Consider the following 26,770-nt stretch of genomic DNA (forward strand, 5'->3'; position numbering starts at 1 on the left):
TTTTTTTCCAAATAAAAATTAGGTGCTGGGGTTTCACTCATGGCTAGGTGCCGCCCTCTTTTAAATCAGAGAAATCATAACATTTTCTTAGAGAGGAAAGTATACCTCAATTTTTATCTTAAGAAAAAAGTTATTTTCTGTTCTTATATATATACACGTTAAATAACTACCAATATATACCCACTGGTGTGTGTGTGTGTGTGTGTGTGTGTGTGTGTGTGTCCAGGCACGCGCGCGCTTGCCATTTCCGTAAACTTCTGACTCATCGTCTGAAGGACAATGATTGATTTTTTTCCACTTCTCATAGCTGCTATGAATTGCTGCTCACAAGGATGGGCCTGTTTATTCACTCCGGGCATCGCTGGTAGAGCGCTAGAGTAAACAAGTCCCCTGGTTCCCCGTGGCCGAGGAAGTGGGCGCCCTCTGTTCTCTCCCCGGAGCAGGGAAGGTGGGGCCAGGTTGTGGCCACCGCGTGCAGAGACCGCTTTTCTCAGCCACCGGACAACCGACGTTAGCCCAGGAGAAGCCAGAAGCGCCATTGTGATGCAGCGGGATGGGTGGAGCCATCAAGTCTCAATTTAGATCTCTCTGCTTTTAGGCGCGCCCATTTCAGATTGCTAAACCCTGGCGCGGAGTGGGGGGGGGGTGAAAGGCAGGCAGGAGGTGGCCAGCCACACCCCGCAGGGCGCACACTCGGTGGGCTGCAGACCCCGCGGGCAGACGCCGAGATGCGCAGCCGGAGCCTCCTGAGCGCAGCCCACCTTCTCTGCATGTGCGCCGCCGCCGCCGCCGCCGCGCTGGCCGCCCCGGGGTAGGAGCGCGGGCCGGGGTAGGGTGCAGGGAACGCGGGGACGCGCGCGCGGCCTGCGGGACCCACCAGGGGGCTTCTGCGGTGCCCTTCTGCTGCGACAACTTGCCAAAGAACGTCGTCCTGGCTCTAGTCCACGTTGCTTTGCCTTTTGCCTCTCAACTTGTTGCTTCTAAGTAATGTGCCTCTTTTTTTTTTTTTTTTTTCCCTCAGAGACTTTTCTAAACAGGATGTTTCTACTGTGACACTGTCGGTGTGACTGAGGGGACTGGAGAGTGCCATATCAGAGATTGTAGGAAGATTAACAAGCAATTAGATAGTATAAAGTACTCCATTTCTGAAGCTTTTTTTTTTTAATCATCAGGAAAGAAAATTATTATTATTATTATTATTATTATTATTATTATTATTTTTATTCCGGGGGTGATCATTTATAACTCAGGCTGGCCCCTATAGGGAGCCTGGGCAGCCGTCCTGCCTCAGTAGCTTCTTGAGTGTCAGGGTGTTAGAAGATTAGGTGTGCACCACCACACCCGGCCTCTTTGGGGGACTTAGATGCTTACTAACCTGGAGATTTCATTGCTAGCATTTATTTTCAGATGGTGATTTCAATCATTCCCCCCATCTCTCTTGGGTGGATAGGCAAACACGAAGATTTGAGCAGGAAAAATCCCAATTCTAGGTGTGTGTGTGTGTGTGTGTGTGTGTGTGTTTCCTAATAACGTGGAGATGAGGTCATCTCTGAAGAGACTTGGAGACTTGCATTCTGCAGTGACTTCTGCATGTTTTGTTTCCCCCCTTTGGCTCCTGTGCATTTGAACCGGTTGAGGAATTACATTTTCTGTAGCATTTTTCATGGCATTACCAAACGAAACATCAGTGGCGCCATTTTAATTGTAATTACTGTAAGTGGAGTAGTGTGGAGACCTCACTCTTCCAGAGAGTGCGCACAGTGGAGGTGTGCAGGAGGAGAGGAGGGAGGGGAGACTGTGGTCGGGAAGTAAAAAAAACGAATACATTTAATTAATAATTAAAAAAAAAAAAACCACCTCTGATTTTCTTTTGCTGGTAACTCTTCAGGTCCCGCTTTCTGGTGACAGCCCCAGGAATCATCAGGCCCGGAGCCAATGTGACAGTTGGCGTGGACCTTCTGGAACATAGCCCCCCACAAGTCACTGTAAAGGCTCAGGTGTTAAAGAAGGTTTCCAACAGAACGGTCCCCGTCCTAGAAGCAGAGGGAGTCTTTGAACGAGGTAAGATAAACTGGGCAGTCTTACAGGCATAGCTGGAGTGTGGTGATAGAGCCATGGGTCTGGTAGCCCAGCAGAGGAACACACGTTTTCAGCTGTTTCCAGAATGCCCGTCTGATTCTCAGACCTGGGAAGTCTGAAATTGTCCCTGAGTGTTCTACCAAGTGGACAAAGACCCAGCCAGGTTCCTTCCACACGTGGCTTCATCACAGCGCATCTCCTGAGACTGCAAGGGAAGAACACCCGGAGTTTTCTACGGGGGAGGTGTTTGGGGGCCAGGCCCGGAAATGGTGCTTGCCACCCCTGCTCGTGGACAGACAACAAGGAGGCCGGAAGAGCAGGCGAGAGTTTGCCCCAAGAGCCATGGGCAGAGCTAAATGCTTGTCTCACATCATGCCAAGCTTATTGGGTGTGGTGGATTTTACTAAATAAGCCGGTGGGAAGGAAGAGAAGAGCGATTTGGTTGTGTGGAATAGTAGACCCAGTGTTATTGAGCAAAAAAACCCCCAGTGACTTAAAAATGATGTGAGTATGTGGGAAGTGGAAGGGAGCCGTGTGAAAAAGTATCAACTATTTATAAAAAAACCAACATCTTTTGTTTCGAGTTTGAATTCTAATCTGGTTCAGGATTATATTGGGCCCAGGAGTATCTTTTTTTTTTCCCTTCAGTATTAAGGGAAAATTAAATCTAGGGGTTATTAATTAATATATAAAACATCTTTTTTCATTAAAATGGATATTTATTATGTTTTTTTTTCCTGGCTACAAGAGCACTATTTGCCCAGTGAGTTCCAATTAAATGGCACCCAAATGTTAACTAAAAGTGTGTGTATACCGGAAACTGAAGTGTAAGTTTCTCTGTTGTTGAGTTATTTACTTTGAAATCATGTAGGAGTACATAATGCAGGGTGGATGGGATTCCACAGTAGTTCTTTATATAAAACTGTATCCTTGCCGGGCAATGGTGGCACATGCCTTTAATCCCAGCAGTTGGGAGGCAGAGGCAGGTGGATCACTGTGAGTTCGAGGCCAGCCTGGTTTACAAAGGGAGTTCCAGGACAGCCAGGGCTGTTACACAGAGAAACCCTGTCTCAAAAAAAACCAAAAAAAAAAAAAAAAAAAAAAAAAAGAAAAAAAAGAAAAAAAAAAAGTATCCATTACCAGTATAGAAATTGGAAGACATCATCAAATGGGATGAAAGTTTCTGCATACCTGTGACTCTTTCTCTATAGGAAGTTGGCTGGCTACAGGAAATTCAAGCTGGGGTTAAATTCAGAAGAGGGTTATATGTGCTGGGGCTAGGGTGTTTTGTGTATGTGTGTGCATTCACATGTGTGCCTTGTTTTTGAGAAAGGATCTGTCATAGACCGGGATCTTGCTCCTACGAGCTACTGTGATTCTAAACAGGCCACTTAACTGTTCTGAGCTTCAGGGTTCCTCATCAGTGAAACATCGGTAATGCACCTGGCCGTCTTGTGCTGTTGTTACCAAGTTAAAATCTTTTAGTATGTAGTCCTACACATAATAGCTACTAGCATTAGTAGTAATAGCCCTAAAGAAGCAGATCTAGGAAGCACATCCCTTCATACATGGGGGCAGACCTTAATTTCTACCATTAGACTTATCATTTCTGGAAATGAGCAAACCTTGGTTGAGGTAGTAGCTAAAGACACACTGGAAAATGTGTCAAGTCAAAGGAGATAGTTCTTAAGCAGCTTCATCTTCATTATTTATTCATCAGGATTGTATGATTTTTGACGGCAGTTTCCCTGGAATGTAGTGGACCAGAAGAACGTGAATGAGTTTGACAAATATTTGGGCTTTGCTTGGACATTTACACACTCTTGTTTCATGTTTTAAATTTAGCTGTGTTTTATTTTGTGTGTATGAGTGTTTGCCTCCATGTTTGTATGGGCATCATGTACATGCAGTACCTGAGGTGGCCAGAAGATGGCATCAGATCTGGAACTGATGTTATAGACAGGTGTGAGCCACTATGTGGGTGCTGGGAATTGAACCCAGGTCCTCTGGAAGAGCAGTCAGTTCTCTTTTTTAAAAATTTTATTTATTTATTTATTTATTATGCAAACAGCGTTCTGCCTGCATCCCTGCAGGCCGGAAGAGGGCACCAGATTTCATTACAGATGGTTGTGAACCATCATGCGGCTGCTGGGAATTGAACTCAGGTCCTCTGGAAGAACAGCCAGTGCTCTTAACCTCTGAGCCATCTCTCCAGGCCCGTAGCCAGTTCTCTTAACTGCTAAGCTATCTCTCTCTCCAGGCCCCCTCTTATTTTAGAATTCTGCTCTTTCCCACACTTTATCACTTTCTCCTCTATAACAAATAGAAACTACATTAGGGATTCATATTATGGCTTGGTTTGAATGTCGTTATTCAATTTTTTTTTTTTTTTTTTTTTTTTTTTTTTTTGAGGAGCATCCCTCCTCTGTTCAAGGTTAGAATAGAAGACCCTGGACCAGAATGGACCTTTGAAAAGGGAAGTGGGAAAATGCTGCTTTGCCTACCCCGTGTCTCTTACTTTTGTTGACTTTTCAGGCCATTGACACTCACATTGCTAGAGGGACTCTCCCTCTTTGAAAGGAGGATCTTACTCTACAGTGGGAGGCTGTCAATTGTTCTCTGGAGCAGATGCTTCCTGTAAGGTTAGGGCTTAAGGATGAAGACGTTCCTGCCTCCCTTTCCTCACATCCTTTGCTTTATCTGCCTTCTGCAGTCATGACAGCAGGCAGATGAACGAGGGCTTCTAAGTCTGCAGGGCCTGAGTCTTTATAGAATTTGTGTTTTATTTTTTCCCGTCACATACATTCAAACAGGTTCATTTTCAGTCTGATTAGTTCATCAGTTTCCTCACATAAAGGTTTTTAATAGAGAGTTATCATCTAGCAGAGCTTAGGAGAGAGATGCCTTTGAGAGATTAGAAAAAAATCCCTGGGCCAGGGCTGTGTGCCACAGCACAAGCATGTATTTCTAGCTTAATTTGCATCAGAAATACTATCATTACTATTATTAACAGATTCAGATTGCACAATGGGCTTAATTTTAATGATTTTGGTGGGTTTTATTTTAATTATTAAATCATTTTTATATGTGTGTTTCAAGACAGGTCACATCTATCCCAGGCTGGCCTTAAACTCCTTATGTAGCTGAGGTTCACACTGAACTTCTGATCCTCCTGCTTCAGCTTTCCAAGTGTGAGTTACTACTCTTGGAATGTCCTTGAAATCAGCCTTCATCTCTCTTTCCCTTCTCCAACCCGAACAGTTTGTTTAGAAGCTCCCACTATTTTTTTCAAACAAAATTTACTTCAATAGCCAACAGTAACCTTTCCCTCAGTCGAAGAATTCATTGCCACTGGTTCCGTGTAAATCTGGTTTAAGAAAAAAGCCTGAACCGGAAATGCCGTCTGAAACATGGAGCTCCAGTTTGGGAGCTCTACCTGGGCATCTCTGGTGAGTCCCTGCCCATCTGGAGGCACTGTTTATTTATTTGGTCTCTTTGAGACAGGCTCTCACTATACATCCTTGGCTGGCCTGGGGCTCAATATGTAGACCAGGCTGGCCTTGAGCTCACAGAGCTCCTCCTGCATCTGTTTACTGAGTGCTGGGATTAAGTTGTGTGCCACCACCCCTATGCTGCTTATTTTTTGTGTTGCTTGGTTCTTTGCCTTCCCTTTGAGAGAACGAGATGAAATGGGCTCCATATCTGTGTCCTCTGATAACTTGCTTTTCGATTTTGTGCTAAACTCTTGGCGAATTAAAAGAATCTGTTTAGTTTATTTTTTAATAAGGAAAACTCTGGGGCTGGAGAGGTGGCTCAGCAGTTATGAGCGCTTGCTGCTTTTTGCAGAGGACATGAGTTCTGTTTCCTAGCACCACCCACATTGGGCATCTGTAATTCTAGTTCCAGGGTATCCTACACCCTCTTCTGGACTCTGTGGGCAAGTGTGTAAAGTAGTTAAAACAGAATTTGAAATACTACAGTTGCCCTCCCATACAAGGTATTAGCTGGAAAATGAAAGAAAAATCATGCAGCCTAGTTAGGATGGTCATTTGGTGGGGACAATACTGTCAAATGTACCTTTCATCTGCGTAGATCAGGATCTGTCCCATGGTTTTTACGAAAGTACGTTAATTAGTGTAGTGTGTAGGCGGATCCCAGGGCAGGTTTTTACAGGCAGCTTTGGAAGGAGAACTCAGTCTAAACCTGTAGTTACATGAGAATGACTTCTAAAGGGTGTAGGTTCTTCATTTGTGCGTCTTTGCCGTTGTGTGGGATAGATATTAGTAGGGGTAGACACTGGGGCCGGAGGACCTAGACATGCTTGGCTTTGGAGCCAGATCATGTGTTGCCAGTGCTGGCCGTTCCCTCTAATGGTCTTTTGACTGTGGGGCTGGAGGACTGCAGCAGGGTTTAATTTCATTATCTGATAACAATGATTTCTGACTTAGCATGACTATGTGCTTATTGCGAGGACTGAATGAAGAAAGATGTAAAGCACTTAGCAGGACATAGTAGCTACAGTTCAAGAAAATAGCTACTGTTATTAGAGGAGAGTATTAATAATTCATGTCCAAGGTGATTATTAATCTCCTATGGAGATGACCCTGAACTTGGGACTCTATAAAAAGCATTTACATCATGCGAACGGGAAGGCATATAGCACATCAGTACTGTTTGTTTACAATGCCCAGCACAAAGCATTTCATTTCTACCTACCCAATGAAGCAGGCACTCTGATGCTAATTTGGAGACTGAAACTAAGAGAGAACATTGAGTTTCTCTGACTTAAACAACCTGAGGTCGGCTCTGTCTCAGTTGCAGACAGAGGTATATTTATCTATCTTCCTCTAAACCATCTTTGGATTTGCTTGCAGTAGACTAGACTCACATCTAGACCTAATGTGGATCTAAGGAACTGTAAGCTGAATTAGGCCCGGTGATACACGCCTGTAATCCCAGCACTTAAAAGGCTGAAGCAGAAAGATGGAATTTGAGGCCAGCCTGGGCTACGTATAGAGACTCTGTTCCAGAACAAAAAAAAAATAGGGACAACAACAATCACAAAAGAATTGAAAGATGAAGTGTCACCTTCTCTCTGAACTTAGTTATGACCACTGGGGAGTTTTGGACCTGGGAGGGGACATCAGAGTTAAGTCAACTCAATTACCTAATTGGTGGCTGAGGAGAGGCCTGGTGTCTGAGGCCCTGCCCAAAGTCTAAGTGCTTGTTGCTGGCAAAGCTGGGAATGAATCCTACTTCTCCAAATCTTCAGCCCAGTGTTTTTTCCACTGTCTTCTAGAAAATTCTCCTACCATCTTCGGAAGCTGTATCTAAGATCTAGGATATGTTTATAAATGTCAATTCTTCTTATATGGAAGGAAAGAAAAAGGCGAGTGAAGCTTACAAACCCCTGAGTACCGTGCAGTGTCCTGTTTTAGCTCAGGGTGGAGTCGCTCCTGATGGACTGCTGAGAAGCAGCGGGAGAATTAATTGGTCAGGGCACACCGGAGATCTAAATTCCATCGCCGTGTTTCCCAAGGTGTGAATTGCACTTATAAAGTGTAGATTCACTGCCACCCTTTAGACATGGCTGAGGTCCAGGTACCTATGTCTCCTCTACCATCATCTCAGATGATTCTCAACAACATTCAATGAGAACACCAACCTGCTAGTGTCTCCCAAATTGTAGTTGACCAAGTTTGGGAAGCCTTGGGAGTGAGAGGCAAGCCTTGGCAAGCTTGATGACTCACTCACTCTGAGAGAAGGCCCCTCCTGATAAATTTCGATGCTTGCTTTTCAAGTATCCCCCAACCTTAAGCATTGGTGTTAATTTTCAGTACTAAAACAACATGTTTGGGGGTTTAATTGTGAATCAGTGACTGAAGTTGAAAGTAAACACACGAATTCTTTTAACTGCAAGTTAAACATGCGTTGCTCATCTAACACTGAGTCACTGTCCTCATGACTCACCGGAGGGCTGTGGTGGAAATAGAAAGCAGATCCTGTAAGAATTTGGGATGGGTTACTGTCGAGCCTTCATATGCTGTTAAGTCGGCTTTGTTATGCTAAAACTTGTCATGTTTTCAGAGATGTTCCTTTTCATCAATTTAATATTCCGTGGATGAATGAGGGGTGAGGAATAAGAGGAAGGATAATAGTGGAAGGTCTGGAAGAGTAATACTTGAAATTAAAAGTGCAAAGCTGAGTGAGTGTAGTGGCTCACACCCAGAACTTGGGATGCTGAGGCAGGAGGATTACCATGCATTTGAGCCCAGCCTGGGTTACAGAGTGAGACTTTATTTCAAGAAACCAAACTCACCAGGCAATGGTGGCCCATGCCTTTAATACCAGCACTTGAGAGGCAGAGACAGGCAGATCTCTGTGTTTGAGGCCAGTCTGGTCTATAGAGTGAGTTCAAGGACAGCCAGGGCTACATAGAGAAACCCTGTCTCAGAAACCTCAAAAAGCAAAACAAACAAAACTAAACGAAGAACCCAAACTCTACCCTCCCCAAAAGAGTGCAGAGAGGTTGGTCAGTGGGTACTATAGTATAGGTACCTGGGAGGAAGAAGTCCTGAGGAGCTGTTTCTCAGTAGAGTGACTAAATGTAGTGTAATGGATTGCATATCAGAAAGCTACAAAAGGTGCCAGTTACGTGGTTGAGCAGATAAAGACATTTGCCACCAAGCCTGAAATCCTTAGTGTAGTCCCCAGGACCCACCCACACATGAGAAAGAACAAGCTGTCTCTACAAAGTTGTCCTTTGATCTCCATACACGGTCTATGGCACACACACACACACACACATACACACACACACACACACACACACACACACACATAACTTAAAAATGTAAAAAAAAAGCTGGGTGGTGGTGGCTTATGCCTTTAATCGACAGGCAGATCTCTGAGTTTGAGGCCAGCCTGGTCTACAGAGTAAGTTCCAGAACAGCCAGAACTACACAGAGAAACCTGTTTTGAAATCCCCTTCTCCTCTTTAAAAAAAAAAATCTACAAGATGATCTTGAAAGTTTAAACCATAAAGAACTGACAAATGTTTGATCTATGATTTAAAATTTATACAATCTATACATGCATTGAAACTTCACATTGTATTCCACGAATATGTATAATTTTAATGTATCTCTTACATTAATTAAATTTGTGGCTTGGAGGATTGGACCAGTTCTAGTCTCACACACTGGGTGTACCCAGAAGGGGAGGTGTATTTCCTTCCCATATGTGCAGATGAAATTCAACACAGTTTGCAAGCAACATTTTTTCTCTTTGACTCTGCACAATACTGTTGTTACCTTCTACTTTTAGAGGGCTACAGATGCTCATTCATAAACCCCCTCCTTGGCTATGACATATCTGGTGTTTGGTGGGAACCATTATTTTACACTTTAGAGAAGGGAAGGGTGTGCTGGAGGAAGGAGCTGACTTCCAGGGCGGCGGTTGGAGTGGAGGTCTCGAGAGGCGGAGAGTGGTTTCTGCATTTGTTTTCTGAAAACATGCTTCAGTTTTTCTCTGTGAATCTGGGGAGGCAGCCAGGTGGAGGCATCCGACAGGTGGTCTTGAAACTGTAGGCGGGGAAGGAATCTTAGGCCTTGTTTTCATAGAGAATGCTAGTATTTAAGATACCAAGACTACCTGAGCTGTTCTTGTAAGAAGAACGCTGATGATGACAAGCTTGGGCGAGGAGGCAGGTCACCGGAAGGCATCGACAGGCAGGAGTCGGGTGGCTGGAAGATGGCGCAACACCTCCGAAAGCCAGGGGGGAGAGCGAAGAAAGTTCCAGGCAGGCAGCTTATTTTTGTTCTTTTTGACACACTCTCACCAGGTAGCCCAGGCTGGCCTCAAACTTGTGATCCTCCTGCCTCTCTTTTCTGAGCGTTGAGATATACAGGTGTCTGTTCCCACCCCAGTACCACTTTTTTATTTGATGAAAGAGAAAACTGCAGAGTATGGGTCAGGGAAGAGATATTTTCTGAATGAAGGGGTAAAATTAAAGTGGAATTTGAGGAAGACTTGGGCATAGTTATAACCTTCCTTTTAACTGTGTAGATCTGTCTGTCTTCTTCTGGGTGGGGCAAAGGAGAGGAATGTCAAAAAGAAAAACAGGTGTTGAGCTCTTCCCTGGTGGTGCCCTAGACTGGGCCACTGCTGGATTGGAACAAAAGGGTTGGGTCGCACGCGCGCGCGTGTGCGTGTGCGTGTGCGTGTGCGTGTGTGTTAGGATAAAAAGGAAAGGACTGGCCAGGCAGTGTTGGCACACTCCTTTAATCCCAGCACTCGGGAGGCAGAGGCAGGCAAATCTCTATAAGTTTGAGGCCAGCCTGGGCTACAGATTGAGAGGACACCCAGGACTATGCAGAGAAACCTTGTCTCAAAAATGAGAAAAAAAAAAAAAAAAGGGTTGTTTGTGATGGACGTATGCCTCCCAAGAGGTGCAAGGGGATGGGATGTAAGCTTGTTCCCCCATGATTGCTAGTGTATGAGGTGGCATTCTGACTCACCATATTTTAGTCTGGGTCAAGATAACGATCACGCAAAGGTACAGTGACAGGGCTTGAGGTGGAGGACTGTGCTGGGTCCCAGTCTGGCTCTCTCTTCTGCTCTTTACTTTTCATAGGAAAGTTCTCGGGATTGACTTTCTTTAGACAACCAGTGTGTATTGCTTGTGCAAACTGGTGTATTTCATGATGCCATTTTCACACACATCTGTCATGCTCACTGCCCCCTCTCTTGTCCCTGTCCCTCCTGGTTGTCTCCTTTCTCTCAATCGTCCCCGTTCCTTCATGTCATGCATGTAGCATCCGGGTTCCACACAGGAGGAAAGCACATGGTGCCTGTCTTAGGTATGGCCTCAGTTTGCCTGCCAGGCCCTGGCTGAAGGAGCTCCAGGGTCTATCGGGGCAATAGCAGTGGGTAACACGTGGGCAGGTCTGTGGGACTTTTGGTTCTGAGGAAGTGATTCACGAACTGAAGTCTAAAAACCAGACTGAGTGGTGAAGAAGTTGGCCTAAGTGGAGAGGAATGTTTTCTAAGAATACCTCGTAGCTTCCTTGTAGCAGGCACAGTTAGGGATTTATGTTTATGAAAAAATAGCTACAGGACAGTTTAGCATGACTCTGTTGAAATGTGTTAAATATCTTAAGGACTATAAAGAAGGCATTCATTATATTCAGTATTTAAAATATTTACTGTGTGACAAACTCTATGAGATTATGTTGTACTGAGTGTTTTGGAAATAATACCTGGGTCTGTACTGTCCTATTGGGAGGCACAGTGGGTCAGATTGGGCGTTCTAAAGCCATGTTCGAGCTGAACTCCTTATTTTATTTGTTTTTTCTTTTTCTTTTTTAAAGTTTAATTAATTCATTTATTTTACATTCTGACTGCAGCCTCCTCTCCCTTCCCCACACACTTCTCCCCTCCCCACTCCACCCCTCCTGGTATTTGCTCAGAAAGGGGCAGGCCTCCCACGGGCTTCAGCAAACCATGGCATAAGACCAAGCACCTTCCCCTGCATTCAGGCAGGGCAAGGCAGTCCAGCATGAGGAATGGGTTCCCCAGAGCCAGGCAAAGTGCCGGAGACAGGCCTGCTCCCGTTGCTGGGAGTCCCACAAATAGACCAAGCTACTTAACTGTCACATATATGCAGAGGGCCTAGGTCAGCCCCGTGCAGGCTCCCTGGTTGTTGGTTCAGACTCTGAGTTCCCATGAGCCAGGCAAGCCGTTTCTGTGGGTTTTCTTCCGATGTCCCTGACCCACCTGGCTCCTACACTCCCTCCTCCCTCTCTTCAGCAGGACTCTGGATCTGGGCCCAGTGTTTGGCTACGGGTCTCTGAATCTGCCTCCATCAGTCACTGGATGAAGGCTCCCTATAACAATCTCTGTACGTTTCAAAGCCAAGAATTGCTTTTCCATTTGCACTGAAACTTAGTTTAAATTTTTCTTACTTTTAGTGAGTTTCTGCTGGACTTTATTTCACTGAGCCACATACATGGGATGAAACATTATGTATGAATGTCATATCAAAATATTTATAAGCAAAGGGGGGTAGGAAAAAACAAAAAAACAAGAAGAATATGAAAGAGTCCAAGGGAAGGTTTAAAAGAGATTGTGAAATATTTATATTTTCTGTATTGACTCAATTAATTAGTATTTTTTTTTTGCCAAAATGACATTAAACTGTTAAAAAGAAACACTGTATTTTTAAAGTTCTATTTTCCACATATTTGTGGTGGAAAATTGTCCTCCTTTTGTAGTTCATCTGGAGATGAAATAATTTCTGCATAAATAGAGAATATTTAATAAACTGGTAAAGAGGTAAAACATATTAACAGTGGGGAAAACCATAAGTTTATTTTTGCACATGACTGCATAGCAAAGAACTGCCAAAGATATTATGCCTGCCTCAAATATTAAGTTGGGCAGATACATGGTGGAAAAATCCTTTTTTTTTTTTTTCATAGAAAGTATTTCTGGACCTAGTTTATTTCCAAATGTACACTATTCTTTCCGGTCGGTGATTCTCCGGAGCTGCTTGGTGGGGACAGTTGTCAGGCAGCAGATGTATTACAGAGTACGTTTCAAGAGCTAAGGAAAAGGTTCGTTCTTGTGTATGCTTATTACACAACTTAAAAATAGCCTTGACTCTATTTGTAAATCAAATGGCCAGTTTTTTGGCTGTGCCAAGTGTGAAGTCAGCAAACAAGGCTTCTTTTGAGGTGCTGGCTGCTGAGGGGCAGAGGCAGCAGTCTGGAAGGCTCTGAGATGGCCTCTCTCTGGTCATATGTGAAAGTGATCTGAGGTTCCAGTTGTCCAGAACAAGGAACTGTAAGAACCTTACATCACGGAGTGCATCCTCAGTGGTCGAGAGAGTGTGGCTTGCCTTTCAATAGCCATTGCCCTTTTCTGAGTGGAACCTGACCAAAGGAGAAATAAAAATGTTCCCAAAGGGTTGCAAATACTGTCTCAACTGTTAACTAGCAACCACAGAGAAAGGGGCTATTATTTCCTAACTATCCTGCTTCCCCATCCCCACCCCTACTTTTATCATTTGGTGACCCAAGTTATTGTAAAATCTTTTAACTTTCAAATAAGTCTGGTGCTAGGACTTAGTAAGTGCCTAAGAAATTCCAAGATGTACTTTTAAAGAGAAAACAACAGCAATAGCAATAAATAACATTAAGCATTTATAGTTGACCTTTCAATAAGGACTCATGGGATGAGTGGTAGGCCTCTAGTGTGTCTGTCTACACAGTGTCTGAGATGCTCCCTATATCCAGCAGGAGCTAGAGTCTGGGCTGAGACCTCTCTGCCTCTGGACTCTCAAGGCTGGCTCTGTATCTTTCCTGGTTCTGGGACTGATGTGGTCATAGGTCTGTAGTGGGACCCAGGCAGGCAGCTTCTCCAGTTTTGCTCTCATGAGAGAAAACCTTCAAAGGTCTGAGTTGACTAAAAGCTACACCCCAAACAAAACAAAACAACCAAATGAGTGCTACTGTGGAATGAGATTTCTAGCGAGCCTGTTAGGAATTGCCGGCGTGCTTGCCCTCCAGTTAACCAGTTATGGCAGATTCCCAGCGGCTTTCCTCTTTCCCTTGTCTGATGTCGCTTGGGTAGAAATCCATGCCCACATCCCCACCCCTCCTCAGTCTTTGTAAATCTGGTGGCTGTGGGAGGTGGCCTGCGTGTCAGACCAGAGGAGAGAGGAAGCACATGGTTTCTGACATTCCCTGGGCTGACAAAATAGACGACCCTAAAAATTTCTCCTGAGGCGACGAAAACCGAGTCCCTCTCAGGAATGGGCTGTGGGGGAGCAGTTCCCTGCAGTTCAGCTTTTTGTTCTTGATTCTGCCGCAGGATTCTGTGGTGGCTGCTGGGTTCTAGCAACCCACATCCACTGCAGGAGCAAGATTCTTTCATCTAAGCTGTAGGGTGTGTCCCAGCCCTCTGAATCTAGGGCTTTGTGGGCCTGTGTCCCCCCCCCCCCCAGGGTTTCCTCTGTGTTGTCCAGGAACTTACTATATAGACCAGGCTGGCCTCGAACTCTCAGAGATCCACCTGCCTCTGCCTCCCAAATGCTGGGATTAAAGCCATGAACCACCAGGCCTGGCTTTTTTTTTTTTTTTTTTTTTTTTTTTTCTTCTTCTTCCTGGTTTTTCCAAACAGGGTTTCTCCATGTAACAGCCCTGGCTGTCCTGGAACTTTCTCTGTAGACCAGGCTGGCCTTGAACTCATGGAGATCCACCAGCCTCTGCTGGGATTAAAGGAGTATGACACCACACCCTTCTTTTGTAGTCCTGTTAGCTAGAGACCTGACTTGCTCGGGTTGCCCCCTCCTGGGGATGGCTTGTATAGGTACCAGGATCTGCACAGAGGCTGAGGAAAGCTAGGGATTCCAGATGACTGAGATTTTAAACCTTTATGATTAAGGAATTGGGGACATTTGCGAACAGACCAACCAAACGAAACTCTGACAATACTCAGCAATACAAGAGAGGTAAACTGCTAACCATCCTGAGACCATCCAGATCTGGGTTGGTCTAATGCTGGGACCCAAGAGTCAGGCTGCCAGTTGAGAGTCTTGGGTGATCCAGGGCTCCAGATCTCACTTGTAAAATAAGAATAATAGACTTATTGGAACATTCACCCAGAATACCTCTTTCCACGGAGCTCCTACTTTGAACGGACACTTCTTTTTTTATTTTTTTTTATTTTTTATTTTTATTTTGCAGTACAGTTCAGTTCTACATATCAGCCACGGATTCCCTTGTTCTCCCCTCTCCCGCCCCTCTCACCTTTCCCCCGGCCTACCCCCTATTCCCACCTCCTCCAGGGCAAAGCCTCCCCTGAGGACTGAGATCAACCTGGTAGACTCAGTCCAGGTAGGTCCAGTCCCCTCCTCCCAGGCCGAGCCAAGCGACCCTGTATAGGCCCCAGGTTTCAAACAGCCAACTCATGCAATGAGCACAGGACCCGGTCCCACTGCCTGGATGCCTCCCAAACAGATCAAGCCAATCAACTGTCTCACCCATTCAGAGGGCCTGATCCAGTTGGGGACCCCTCAGCCATTGGTTCATAGTTCATGTGTTTCCATTTGTTTGGCTATTTGTCCCTGTGCTTTATCCAACCTTGGTCTCAACAATTCTTGCTCATATAAACCCTCCTCTTTCTCTCTAATTGGACTCCCAGAGCTCCACCCGGGGCCTAGCCATGGATCTCTGCATCGAGATCCCTCAGTCATTGGATGGGTGAACGGACACTTCTACCCTGAACTGAACTGAAGTGGCAAGGCCCATGGTGTCACAGCCTTTACACTTTGCCCAAGCTGCGGAAAGACCTCATAGGCCGATAGTTCACTTTATTTCTGTCTTTTGAAGAGAGTTGGAGTGCAGGTCTGTGGAAATATACGTATTGCTTTGATTCGTTAAATGGAAAAAAATTGTATTCTGTCAGGTCTGTTGGCTGCTTCATTGTTTCTAAATAAAAATTTCAGAGTCCCATCCTCCAGGACACGGCTGTAGAACAGAAATACAGTTCAACAGTGTAAATAATTGAGCATTCTCCAGTGCCTGTATTACAAAAGTAAAACAAAACAGATAAAAATTAATTTTGATAATTCATTCTATTTGAGCTAGATGACTTATTATTTGTAATTGCAGATACTGTGATGACACAGAATCCTTATAAAAGCCATTGCTGAATGTTTCACTCTATGCTTTGTTATAAGTCTTAGGACTCAGGTGTATTTTACAGATGTCACAGGTCTGGTACCTGCTCTGTGGGATAGCATAGCTTTAGAGGTTTGCTGGAGTTTTTTTTCTGTTTCTCATCCCCGTGTGCTTGTTTGAGATTTGTTTCCATATTAGTTATTTTTGAGCTCAGGCTGGCCTCAAACTTGCTGTCCTCCTGCTTCAGCCCTCCTGGGGGTACTGGGATTGTGGTGTACCCAGCACTCCAGGCTTAGCTTTGCTAGGTTTATCTATCTATCTATCTATCTATCTATCTATCTATCTATCTATCTATCATTTATCTATTTATTCATTTATTCATTCATTCATTCACTCATTTATTTATTTATCTATTTACTTGTTTATTTATGTTTTATTGAGGCAGGGTTTCTCTCTGTAGCCCTGGCTGTCCTGGGACCTGCTCTGTGGACCAGGCTGGGCTAGAAGTCACTGAGATCCACCTGCCTCTGCCTCCCAAGTGCTGGGATTAAGGGCATGCACCACCACCACCGCCCAGCTGCTAGGTAATCTTGTTTGTTTCAAATATTTATTTGAGCAAAGCAACCCCCAGGTGGGTTCTCCAGTCCCAGAGAAGTCACATGCCCAAATGAAAGCAGGGAGCTTATATAGCCTGTAGGCGAGGAGGCATGATGGCGAGTCTGCCACAAGCTGGGTTTAGTCCAGGACTTGAGGACTTAAAGCTGAGACCACCCTAGTCGGCTGGTAATCTCAGGGGAGGGAGCTGCAGTAGCTGCCAAGGGTATAGAATGGACTTGGTGGTGTCTTCCTGTTGTTTGGAGATTCTCTGAGTGGGCGGGGCTTGGAGAGAGAGGAATGGGGTTTTCTGGGTCATGCAGGGGAGAGCTGGAGGTTCCAACTGAACAACACACACACACACACACACACACACACACACACACACACACACACAAATTAAATATAATTAAAATATAATTATATCATTTTCTTTTTCCTTTTCTTCCCTTCATCCCTTCCCATGTACCCTTTTCCTCTCTACAATTGATGGATTCTGTGTGACTGTCTTTTAAGATTTAACGTTCTGCCCTCTTATGTTCTCTTTGCATAGCCTCTCTCCAGCTATATTCATGGTTAACTGACTCTTTTGTGAAGTTCTGTTCCCAAATTCATGCCTGGGAGGACTACCTCATTCCTAAGTGTGTATAGAGAATGCCTGTTAGTGTATTTCAACAACTTTAAAAAAAATTTTGTGAAGTAAGTTGTATTTACATATCTTTAAAAGATTTTTACCAAATATAGTTGCTGATACAGCCTTTCAGTTTCATTTAAATTCAGTACAGAATTTATGTATCCCATGAGAAGTGAAAGCTTAATGAACATAGATTGTTCATGTATAAACTATGTTTGGACCCAACAGGCATGAAATGGGCATGTCAGAAAGACACCTGCATGTCCGTGTTATTGCATCACAACTCATCCAGCTAAGAGGTGGTAACAACTTCAGTGTCAGTGAACAGATAAACGGGAGAGGAAGATAATGTGTGTTTTCCCAGTGGAATACTGCTCTCCTCTGAGAAAGGAACCCTGCCATTTGCAACAGCGTGGATGAATCCGAGGACACAGAGTTGTCTCATGACACGTGGTCTTCAAATGTTGAGCCTAAAGAAATGGGGAGTAAAATGGTGGTTATCTAGCAAGGGGCTTCGGGGGAGATGTTGGTCAAAGAACAAAAGATTCCAGTTAGACAAGAGGAATAAGTTCCAGGGTGCATCATGGCTACGATTCCTACTGGCATTTTTATGTCCTCAAAAACTGCCACCAGTGAAAGGTTCTAGCAGCAAATATGAACACCTGTGAGGTAATGCATCTTGAATTAGCCATTCCACAGGTTATACATGTATCAACATCATATTGTCCATCATAGATTTATTTAATCTTTTTCCTGTTAAATAAGATAATAAAAGCCATCAAAAGATAATAGTCAAATTGGCCCCATCTCATAATTGCCCTCTCCTGGCTCTGGGCTCTGCCTAGCCAACTCTTGGCTTTGGTGGGGTCCCAGTGCCCTGCCCAGCTATGCATTTTCTTCCCTGTTTCTTCTCCTTCCTCACCTGACTGATGCCTCCTATCGCACAGCACTAGAGGTCAGGGTTAATTTCTGAGGTACCCCTTCAAAGTGCTCCTTGTCCTCAGTCACTTTTTCCACATTTTGTCTAATGTCCTATTATGTCAGACTCCTGCCCTGTGCAGGAGTGCTTACAGTCATTAGATAAGCTGACCTATGCTGGGTAAGAATGGTGGTGAATTGCCGGGTGGTCCCTGCAAACCTATTCATGTTCTCTTGAGTTTACCAGAAGAGTGGTGTTTGAAGTGGATGTGCACACATCTGGGAATATACAAGACTGTTCATAATAGTGAAGGCAGAAGATATACTAATTTTTACTCATTTTATTTTTGAGACAGGTTTTTGATATGCTGTAGCACGAATCTTAACAGGTCTTATTAATAAAATCAAACCCAGGGCCAAGTATTGGGGTGAACGCTGAAAGATCAGAGAAGCAGAACAAGCCACAACAACCTCACCTCACCAATTCCTCAGCTGATCCTGTTTCCTCAGACTGGAAGCTTCTCAGTCCTCATCCAGAATGGATCTCAGCTGAACTGTTGCTCAAAAGCCTAAAAGCTTAACCAGGCTCTAGTTCACTCCTTAAATACCTTTCTACATCCTGCCATCACTTCCTGGGATTAAAGGCTCTTGTTACCATGCCTGGCTGTTTCCAGTGTGGCTTTGAACTCACAGAGATCCAGATTTAATGCTAAGATTAAAGACGTGTGTGCCACCATTTTCTGGCCTCTATATCTAGTGGCTGTTCTGTTCTCTGACCCCAGAAAAGTTTATTAGGGTGCACAATATTTTGGAGAACACAATATCACCACAATATGCAGCCCAGGCTGGTGTTGAATGAACTATGTAGTCCAAGCTAACCTCAGACTCAAGGTGATCTTTGCACCTTAGCATCCCAGGTGCTGGGGTTAAAGGTGTGAGCCACAACATTCAGCTGCTTCTGTTATTATTTTTGAGCAAGACTAAGCAATTTGCACTTTTGATATTTAATATCTTGAATTAGAAAGAATATGTATCCCACTTTATAAATGTAGATTGAGGGGTTGGGGATTTAGCTCAGTGGTAGAGCACTTGCTTAGCAAGCACAAGGCCCTGGATTTGGTCCTTAGCTCCAAAATAAATAAATAAATAAATAAATAAAAATAAAAATAAATAAAAATTAAAAAAAATGTAGATTGGTATTGGCAATAAATGCCACATGCTTTACTGATGACATGCTTCCTCATAACACTTGGAGAACTCTGCTACAGAGGCAAGCTGTTATCCTGATGGATGCCTCTCCAAGCTCTCTTATACTTTGATGAACATCAAGTGCTGCTATGTGTCCTGAACCATTCTGTATATTGAAGGCAACAACAGTCTTTCCACAAATCACTGTATGAGTTTGGAACAAATATTAACATTTTTTTTTTTTTTTTTTTTTTTTTTGGTTTTTCGAGACAGGGTTTCTCTGTGTAGCTTTGCGCCTTTCCTGGGACTCACTTTGTAGCCCAGGCTGGCCTCGAACTCACAGAGATCCACCTGGCTCTGCCTCCCAAGTGCTGGGATTAAAGGAGTGCGCCACCACCGCCCGGCAAATATTAACATTTTATGAATGAAAATACTGAGCTGGAGAATCAGGTTCAAGGAGAGGGCAGGAAAGGAGCAGATTCATGATAGAACCCTGAGTGTGGTCTGAGTTCAGAGCCTGTTGTTAATGCCTGCTCTGTACTGTGCCATGTTCTATTATCTCCCTGCTCTCACATGGTAGACTCACATGAATTCTAAGAGGAGAGGGACACTGTGGTTCCTTTAATAAAAAAGTTTTTCAGTGAAAGAACCAAGGGCCTATTATCACATCTGATCGGAGCTTTGAATAAGTACTTTGTCGATTAACTTGAAACCATTTTTCCTTGAAATAAATGGATCTGATGAGAAACTGGCATGCGGTAAACTATTGGTCCTATTTTTAGAAACTGTACATGAAAAATAGTCTGTACCACCCTGATCCTCATGAGTCACTTATGAGTCCCAGCTCACCCCTGACATGACTAATGCCTTCCTTTATCATGAGTATATGAGAACATAAAAAGTGAGCCTCACCGTGGGTGGAGCTCAGGGCAGAGCACATGCTGGATGGCATGAAGCCCTGGGCTTTATCCCTTGTACTACAATCCCCAAGTAAAACAGATCAATAAGCTTCGAACCCCAGGTTTTCCCCATATCCTTTCTGAAGCATCCCTCAAACATCTGTAACCTTAACAGTGCTAGAGCAGTGGAGACTGAGTGTGACAGAGGGGCGGAGCTTACTGGGATTTGATCACTGGCTGATGACTTTTTAATCTGGATCTTTGCCACAGGATAGGTTACAACTTCTTGGTTATTTTGGGCATTAATAAAGCTGTTTTGGTTTGGCCAAGTAAGTTTGTGGTTCTATCCATATCTCAAAGAGTGCTAAGAGTTTGGTAAGTCTTGTGCTGTAACATTATATTTAAATTTTGACAAATACTTTTTCTTTCATGTTTTCTTTTTCAGGCTTTTTCAAGATTCTTACCCTTCCATCAGTAAGTATCTGTTTAAATTATTTGGTTTCCATAAATAAATAAGTTAAAAAATTGGTTTCAGAAATACTTTTCAAGCTGGGTATAGTGGTGCGTGCCTTTAATCCCAGCATTTGGAAGGCGGAGGCAGATGGATCTCTGAGTTCGAGGCCAGTGTGATCGATAGAGTGAGTTCAAGGACAGCCAGGGTTACACAGAGAAACCCTGTCTTGAAAAGAAACAAACAAACAAATAAACAAACAAAACAAAATCCTTAAAACAACCACAACAAAAAGAAATACATTGTAACTACGGCATATGTACCTTTTTATTGGCTCTTTATTTACATTGCTTGTAAATTTGACTTGAGTTTAGTGCAGTTTTCAAATATTTAAGAGCAATAATACTTTAGGGAGATTGGCTATTATCTTCTCAAAACTCCTAGCAGGGATTTTTCTTCAGTAAACTGGAGTATTAGAGCACCTCAGTGTTTGCCCTACTTTCACTTCAGTGAGTTTCTTTTCTTCCTTTGTTTGTATTTTTAAAGACAGGATCTTTCTCTCTCTATGCAGCCATGTATTCCTGGCTGGCTATGAGTTTATGGAGATCCGCCTGTTTCTGTCTCCTTCGTACTGGGATTAAAGGCATGCATCACCACACCCAGAGGATTTTTACTTTTTTTTTGGTTTTTCGAGACAGGGTTTCTCGGTGTAGTTTTGGTGCCTGTCCTGGATCTTGCTCTGTAGACCAGGCTGGCCTCAAACTCACAGAGATCCGTCTGGCTCTGCCTCCCAAGTGCTGGGAATAAAGGCGTGGGCCAACACTGCCCGGCAGATTTTTACTTTTTTAAATTAACATTTAAAAATTACACAAAGTAGTTTTCACTATGATATTTTCATGCTTTTATACACTCTATTTTCATCATCCACCCTTATTACCCTCTCCTGTCCCCCTCCTATCCCTGCTGACCCCTTCCTGTTCTCAGCTAGTTTTCCTTTTATTTCTGTGTCTTGTTTTAGTGAGCCAGTGCAGACTCCATTTTTTTTGGAAGAGTGGTAGATCAGAGACTTTCTGAATATATTGAAAATCACCACATCAAGTTGCTACTAGATTAGTAAAGCACATGCTGGCTTTGGATGTGAACTGGTGTCCTGGACTCCCATTCATAACTCTCTAAGCCTGTTTTCTCTGTGAAATAGTTTTAGCAGGAGAATCCAGTTAAAGAGTGGGTGTGGTATTGGATTGAGGGATTATCTTCGGGTCAAATGATATAGAACATGTCAACTGTTCAATATGGCTTCTGGCTTGTTCATACTCAATGGTAGGATTTCTGTTGTTATTAATTCATTTTTAAAAAAATGGTGGTATAGCCAGCAAGACACATGGTGAACAGGGTGCAGGAAAAGAGAGCATCCTAGAGGAGGGCCTGAGAGAGCGCATCAAGGAAAGAGATTTTGGCCTTTCATAGGCTGCTTGCCTCAAGCAGAGAAAGCATGGGAAAGCTTATCGGGGAGTCAGGTGCCCAGCCTCAACAGGTGTGAGTGAGCACACACTTGGAACGGAAGCGGCCAGGTGATGTAACTGTTGCTCAGAGACAGCTGTGGGGCGTGCGTCCCTCATTCCAGACACTCAGTGATCTAACTGAAGAACAGAGGGCAGGATTTGAAAGGAGAGAAAACAAATTGTTCTGCTTCAGTGCCTGTGAAGGATACGTTTTCCCCAACACTGGAATTCCTTCTGATAATGCCATGTGCTTAAGTTTTCTATCCTAACTTGTAATTACCACCTTTTTAAGGTAAAATGGTGAGACTTTGATATGTCTGGTCTTTCCCCACCCAGCTACCTCTGAACAGTGCAGATGAGATTTATGAACTACTTGTAACTGGACGTGCCCAGGAAGGGATTTTATTCTCCAACAGCACACGCTTATCATTTGAGACCAAGAGAATGTCTGTCCTCATTCAGACAGACAAAGCACTCTATAAGCCAAAGCAAGAAGTGAAGTTTCGTGTGCTCACACTTTTCCCAGATTTCAAGCCTTTTAAGACGTCGCTGAACATTTTCATTAAGGTAAGTGGCAGACAGAAATGAAGGAAGGAATCCGTGCCATCTTGATAAAACTGTCTTGAGACTTCTGCTCATGTTACAGTAATTCCTTAGCATTTCACCTCAGAAAGGCTTCCTTTCAACATGGCCATCCTCTGAATGGGAAGGGAGGTGGTGGAACCTGGGTCAAGGGTTGAGGCTATGGAGTCTGTCTGTTCATATCTAGTGCTGGCTCCATCGCTGACCTATCCATTCATCAGCTACTTACTGAACTTCTGTATTCCAGGAACTGACAGAAGGCACTGGGCAGATTAAACCCCTATTCACGTTGAATTCAGTTCTCCATGGGTAACGGGAAGACTGATTAATGTACAAGCATACACTTGAGGTGGTAGACATTCATGTATCTGTGTGTAGGTGTGTGACAGTGCATGGTGGGGAGAAGCAGAGAACCGGAGACAGGATAGAGAGAGTGAGTTCATCGTTAGTGCTTTCTCTAGAGTTGCCGGAGAAGAGCTGTGTGAGCAGAGACCTGAAGGAAGTACAAGAATGAGCAAATGAAAACCAGAGGAGTCAGCGCATACAAAGGCCTGAAGCACACTGAAGAAATAGTAGGCCATTGGCATACGGAGATCAAGGAGTAAAGGGACAAGCATTAAGAAGTGATGTTAGCTCTAGGTGCTGGGTTGGAGGATTTGGCTCATATTCACTCTTGTTGGCTGTTAGATGGCCTGAATTTTACATGGAGTGAAATGAGAATGTAGAGAGCTGCACTTGACTTTCTGGGAAGGATGCATAGAGACCTCCCTCTGTTAGGTCTGGCACTAAAGGATCCTACCGGCCTGGCCAATCTGTAGTGCTCTTGCCCAGGAGAGGACGTTTATACCAAAGTTCAGTGCTTAGAAACAGTGAGCAGGGATGGCTAAAAATCCCCTTTGATCCTGGGTTGTAAGTTCAGGACACGGGTTCAAGTCTAGCCACACTCCTCACTGCAGAGACCAGGTTGCTATGAATGTCTGCTTCATTGTTTTCCAGTGGAAAATAGAGATTTGGAACAGGATGGGTTAGGCTGAAGTGGAGAAAGGCTTCTAGGGTAGCTTGTAAGCCAGCCTGCCAAGAATGGCTGTGACTAAGATGCTGGTATGCAAAGGAATCATAGTTGGGGTGAGATAGTTATCATCGCAGCATGTTGATAGGCTCATAGGCTATTTATTCTCTATCCATCTTTCCTGTCTCAGTAACTGACCACAGGAAGGACAGGGGCCTCAGAGGCCTTTAAACAGCCATGGAGAAAGCATGCTCTATGTTGCCCTGAATTCTCTCCTACAGGCAGTTTAGCATTACAATATGGAAGTGAGTGGCTTTGACACTGTGGTGGCAGCTGGCACAGATGGCTTCTGCTTTATTTTTCTGGATATTCTGCTTTAAAATTTTGCTCTGAGTGCAGGCGAATGACCTTGTATGGATATAGTCGTATCTAACTCAGAGGGGTACATCCCGTCTGAGTGCAGGTGAATATGTGTGGATACAGCTAGTGACGGTGTGGAGGGTGTATCCCGTGACTGTGCTCTGGCACTCTGGCCCTCCCGCCCCAAGAGCGACTTCTTGAAGCAGAAACATTAGTTCAGCCTCCTTTTGCTCGAAGGGCCGTGACACCAATAGAACACCCCACCCCACCCCCGTAACTCCCCAGCAGAGTTTTTGTGTTCCTTTTCCCTTAGGCAACACTGAGAATTACTGTTTTAGTATTTCTTTAATCTTTGTCCATCTGATTGAAGAAGCCCAGCGTTTCATTGTTTTTATTTCCTCAATCACTTGACAGCATGTATTTATAACCATTTGTATTTCTTCCTGAGCCCTTTTGCTCCACAGCTCTCCCATGCATCAGCATGGTGCAGCAGAGGTAACTGCTGCTTACGATGCCTGACCCAGGAGTTTGCCCAGGAGACAGTGACCTGCCCACTCTTGACCTGCTTTCGGTCACTGATTTTCAGTTCCTGGCTGCCACTGCCTCCTCAGTTCTCAGCACCCTATTTACCTCCAACTTTCATACCCCTTCTCTAGGAGGATTTTTTTTTTCTGGTTTCTAGTAACTGGACCAGCTCATTATGTTTAGACAGAGGATAGAGAATAGGAAAACATGCGTGATCTTTGCTCTCAAGAGTTCATAGTGTAGCTGGAAACAAAGATTTTTTTTTTTAAAAAAAAAATGAAATATTTTAAAAAAGGACTTTGCTCCATTTTACAGTATGTCATATTCAAGAAGAGTAAACTCCAGATGTGCAGAGGCTATCCTCAAAGTAAACTCCAGATGTGCAGAGGCTGCCCACAAAGAGGTCACTGCTGCTGGAGGCTTATGCAGCAGACAGGAAGTTGAGCTTACTTTACTAGTAGACAGGAGAGGGAGGACATTCCTTGCAGCAGAGTCCAGAGGTCTGGACTTTGGTGGTGAACAGCAAGTGAATCTGTACATTGGGAAGAAGGTGACCCTTGGGTCTGCAAGTGTGTAGACTTCACTCTGTGGACAGAGCGAAGCCATCTTCGCCTAGGGTCCTGCTGTGATTATAACCGACACCGTTTATTTGCCTGGGTCTGTGTCAAGCATTTCAACCCTCTGCTTCCTTCTCAGATCCGTTGTTCCAGATGAGAGTGGGCAAGAGTGAAAGGATGTGGTTAGTGGCGTTAGTTAGAGAGTGGGGCGTGGTGGGCATTGAGCTTGGAAAGGAGACAAACTAGAGAGAGAATGGGACAGAGTCAACAGAGAATGGGACAGAATGTGGAGATGAATGCTTTGCATGGATACTGCATGAAGCCGTTCTTGTCTGTGAGCTTATGGGAAGACTAAAGCATTTCCCGTGGTCCCCTGGTTAAATAGCTCTCTGGCATATTTGGCTGACTGAAGAGTTGACATGGGTTTGAATTCTGAGTCCCATCATGTGTTGTTGCTATAGTATGGGGCCATGCCAGTCAATTACAGTTGAGCGTGTACTTAACCTCTCCAGCAATCAGCTTTTTTAACTATAAGGAGAGGTTACTTCTGATCCTCTTTCTGCCTCCTTATAGTATCATTTCTACTTTCATATCACACACGCATGGGGCATACACACACACAGACACACAGACACACACACACCCCACTCCCTCTGTATTGAAATGTAGATTCCATGTATGAGAGAGAATGTGTTATTTGTCTTTCTGAGTCTGGTTTATTCATGAAGGAGAATTATAATTAGAGGCAAGCTGGAGTACCCAGCACAGTGGGCCTTTAATGAATGATGGTGCTGTCTCAACTGTGAGAATTAATGTCTTCCCTCCCTCTTTTTCAGTAAACATAGTCATTTTTTTATGACATTTAAATACATGTATATCATTTATTTTGTTGATAGTTATTCTCCATCACCCTTCCTTCTTCCCCTGGTTCCCTCCCCTCCCCTAGAGAGGCTTTCATGTTATATGTATGTGACATGAATATATATCTGTGTATGATGGCCAAAGTAGTTTTTGTTCTTTTTCCTCTCATTTCTCTGTCCTTTAGAATTCTTTCTCCCCTCACATAGTACCATTTCTACATAAAACACACACACACACACACACACACACACACACACACACTCCCTCTATATTGAAATGTAGATTCCATGTATTTGTCTTTGTTAGTCTGGCTTATTTTGCTTAATATATTGTCTTCAGTTGTTCTGTTTTCCCATTAGCGGCACAAATGACAGAACTTCATCCTTTATTGTGTGTCTATACCACATCTTCTTTGTCCATTTCTATGTAGACAGCCATTTAGGCTGGTTCCATTATCTTGGCTATTGTGACTAGTGCTCAATAAACATGGACGTGCAAGTGTGTTGACCTAGATTCTTTCAGATGTATGCTGAGGAGTGGCAGAATCAGATCATGTGGTAATTCTAGCTTAGTTTCTTGAGGACCCTCTATTCTGATCTTCGTATTTCACTGGTTTGTATTTTCGTGGGGGTTTCTTTAGGCCACTGATGTAGATTTTCTGGGGTGCATGCTGGCTGTGTGTTCTCTGTAGAAGGAACTATGGCACCAGGAATTAAAAGGTGGATCAGAATCAGCGTGGTCTGAGGAGAAGTAATGGGAAAGGAAGAAATTTTGATTTTTTTTTTCCCTTATTGGTATAGGGCTGTCATTTTCCAAAAACTATGTGTTGTTACTTTTCTGGGTGCCGTGACAAAATACCTTTTAGGGGCACCTTAAAGAAGGGTTGATTTTAGCTTATAGTTTGAGGGTACTGTCTGTCATGGCAC

The 26,770-nt window shown here is 43.9% G+C and overlaps 1 protein-coding gene across 1 annotated transcript in view; it reads left to right on the forward strand.

Annotated features, from left to right (window-relative positions):
* Window positions 1–332: 332 nt before the first annotated feature.
* Window positions 333–26,770, forward strand: part of Cd109 (CD109 molecule) — a 105,815-nt gene continuing 79,377 nt past the window's right edge. Inside the window, exons 1-4 of the mRNA XM_059268272.1 lie at window positions 333–811; window positions 1,889–2,061; window positions 20,443–20,471; window positions 22,287–22,517. Of these exons, the coding sequence (XP_059124255.1) occupies window positions 729–811; window positions 1,889–2,061; window positions 20,443–20,471; window positions 22,287–22,517 (516 nt within the window). The 5' untranslated portion in view covers window positions 333–728. The remainder of the gene's footprint in view (window positions 812–1,888; window positions 2,062–20,442; window positions 20,472–22,286; window positions 22,518–26,770) is intronic.

Source organism: Peromyscus eremicus, chromosome 7 (genome assembly GCF_949786415.1).
Source record: "Peromyscus eremicus chromosome 7, PerEre_H2_v1, whole genome shotgun sequence".
Taxonomy (NCBI): Eukaryota; Metazoa; Chordata; class Mammalia; order Rodentia; family Cricetidae; genus Peromyscus; species Peromyscus eremicus.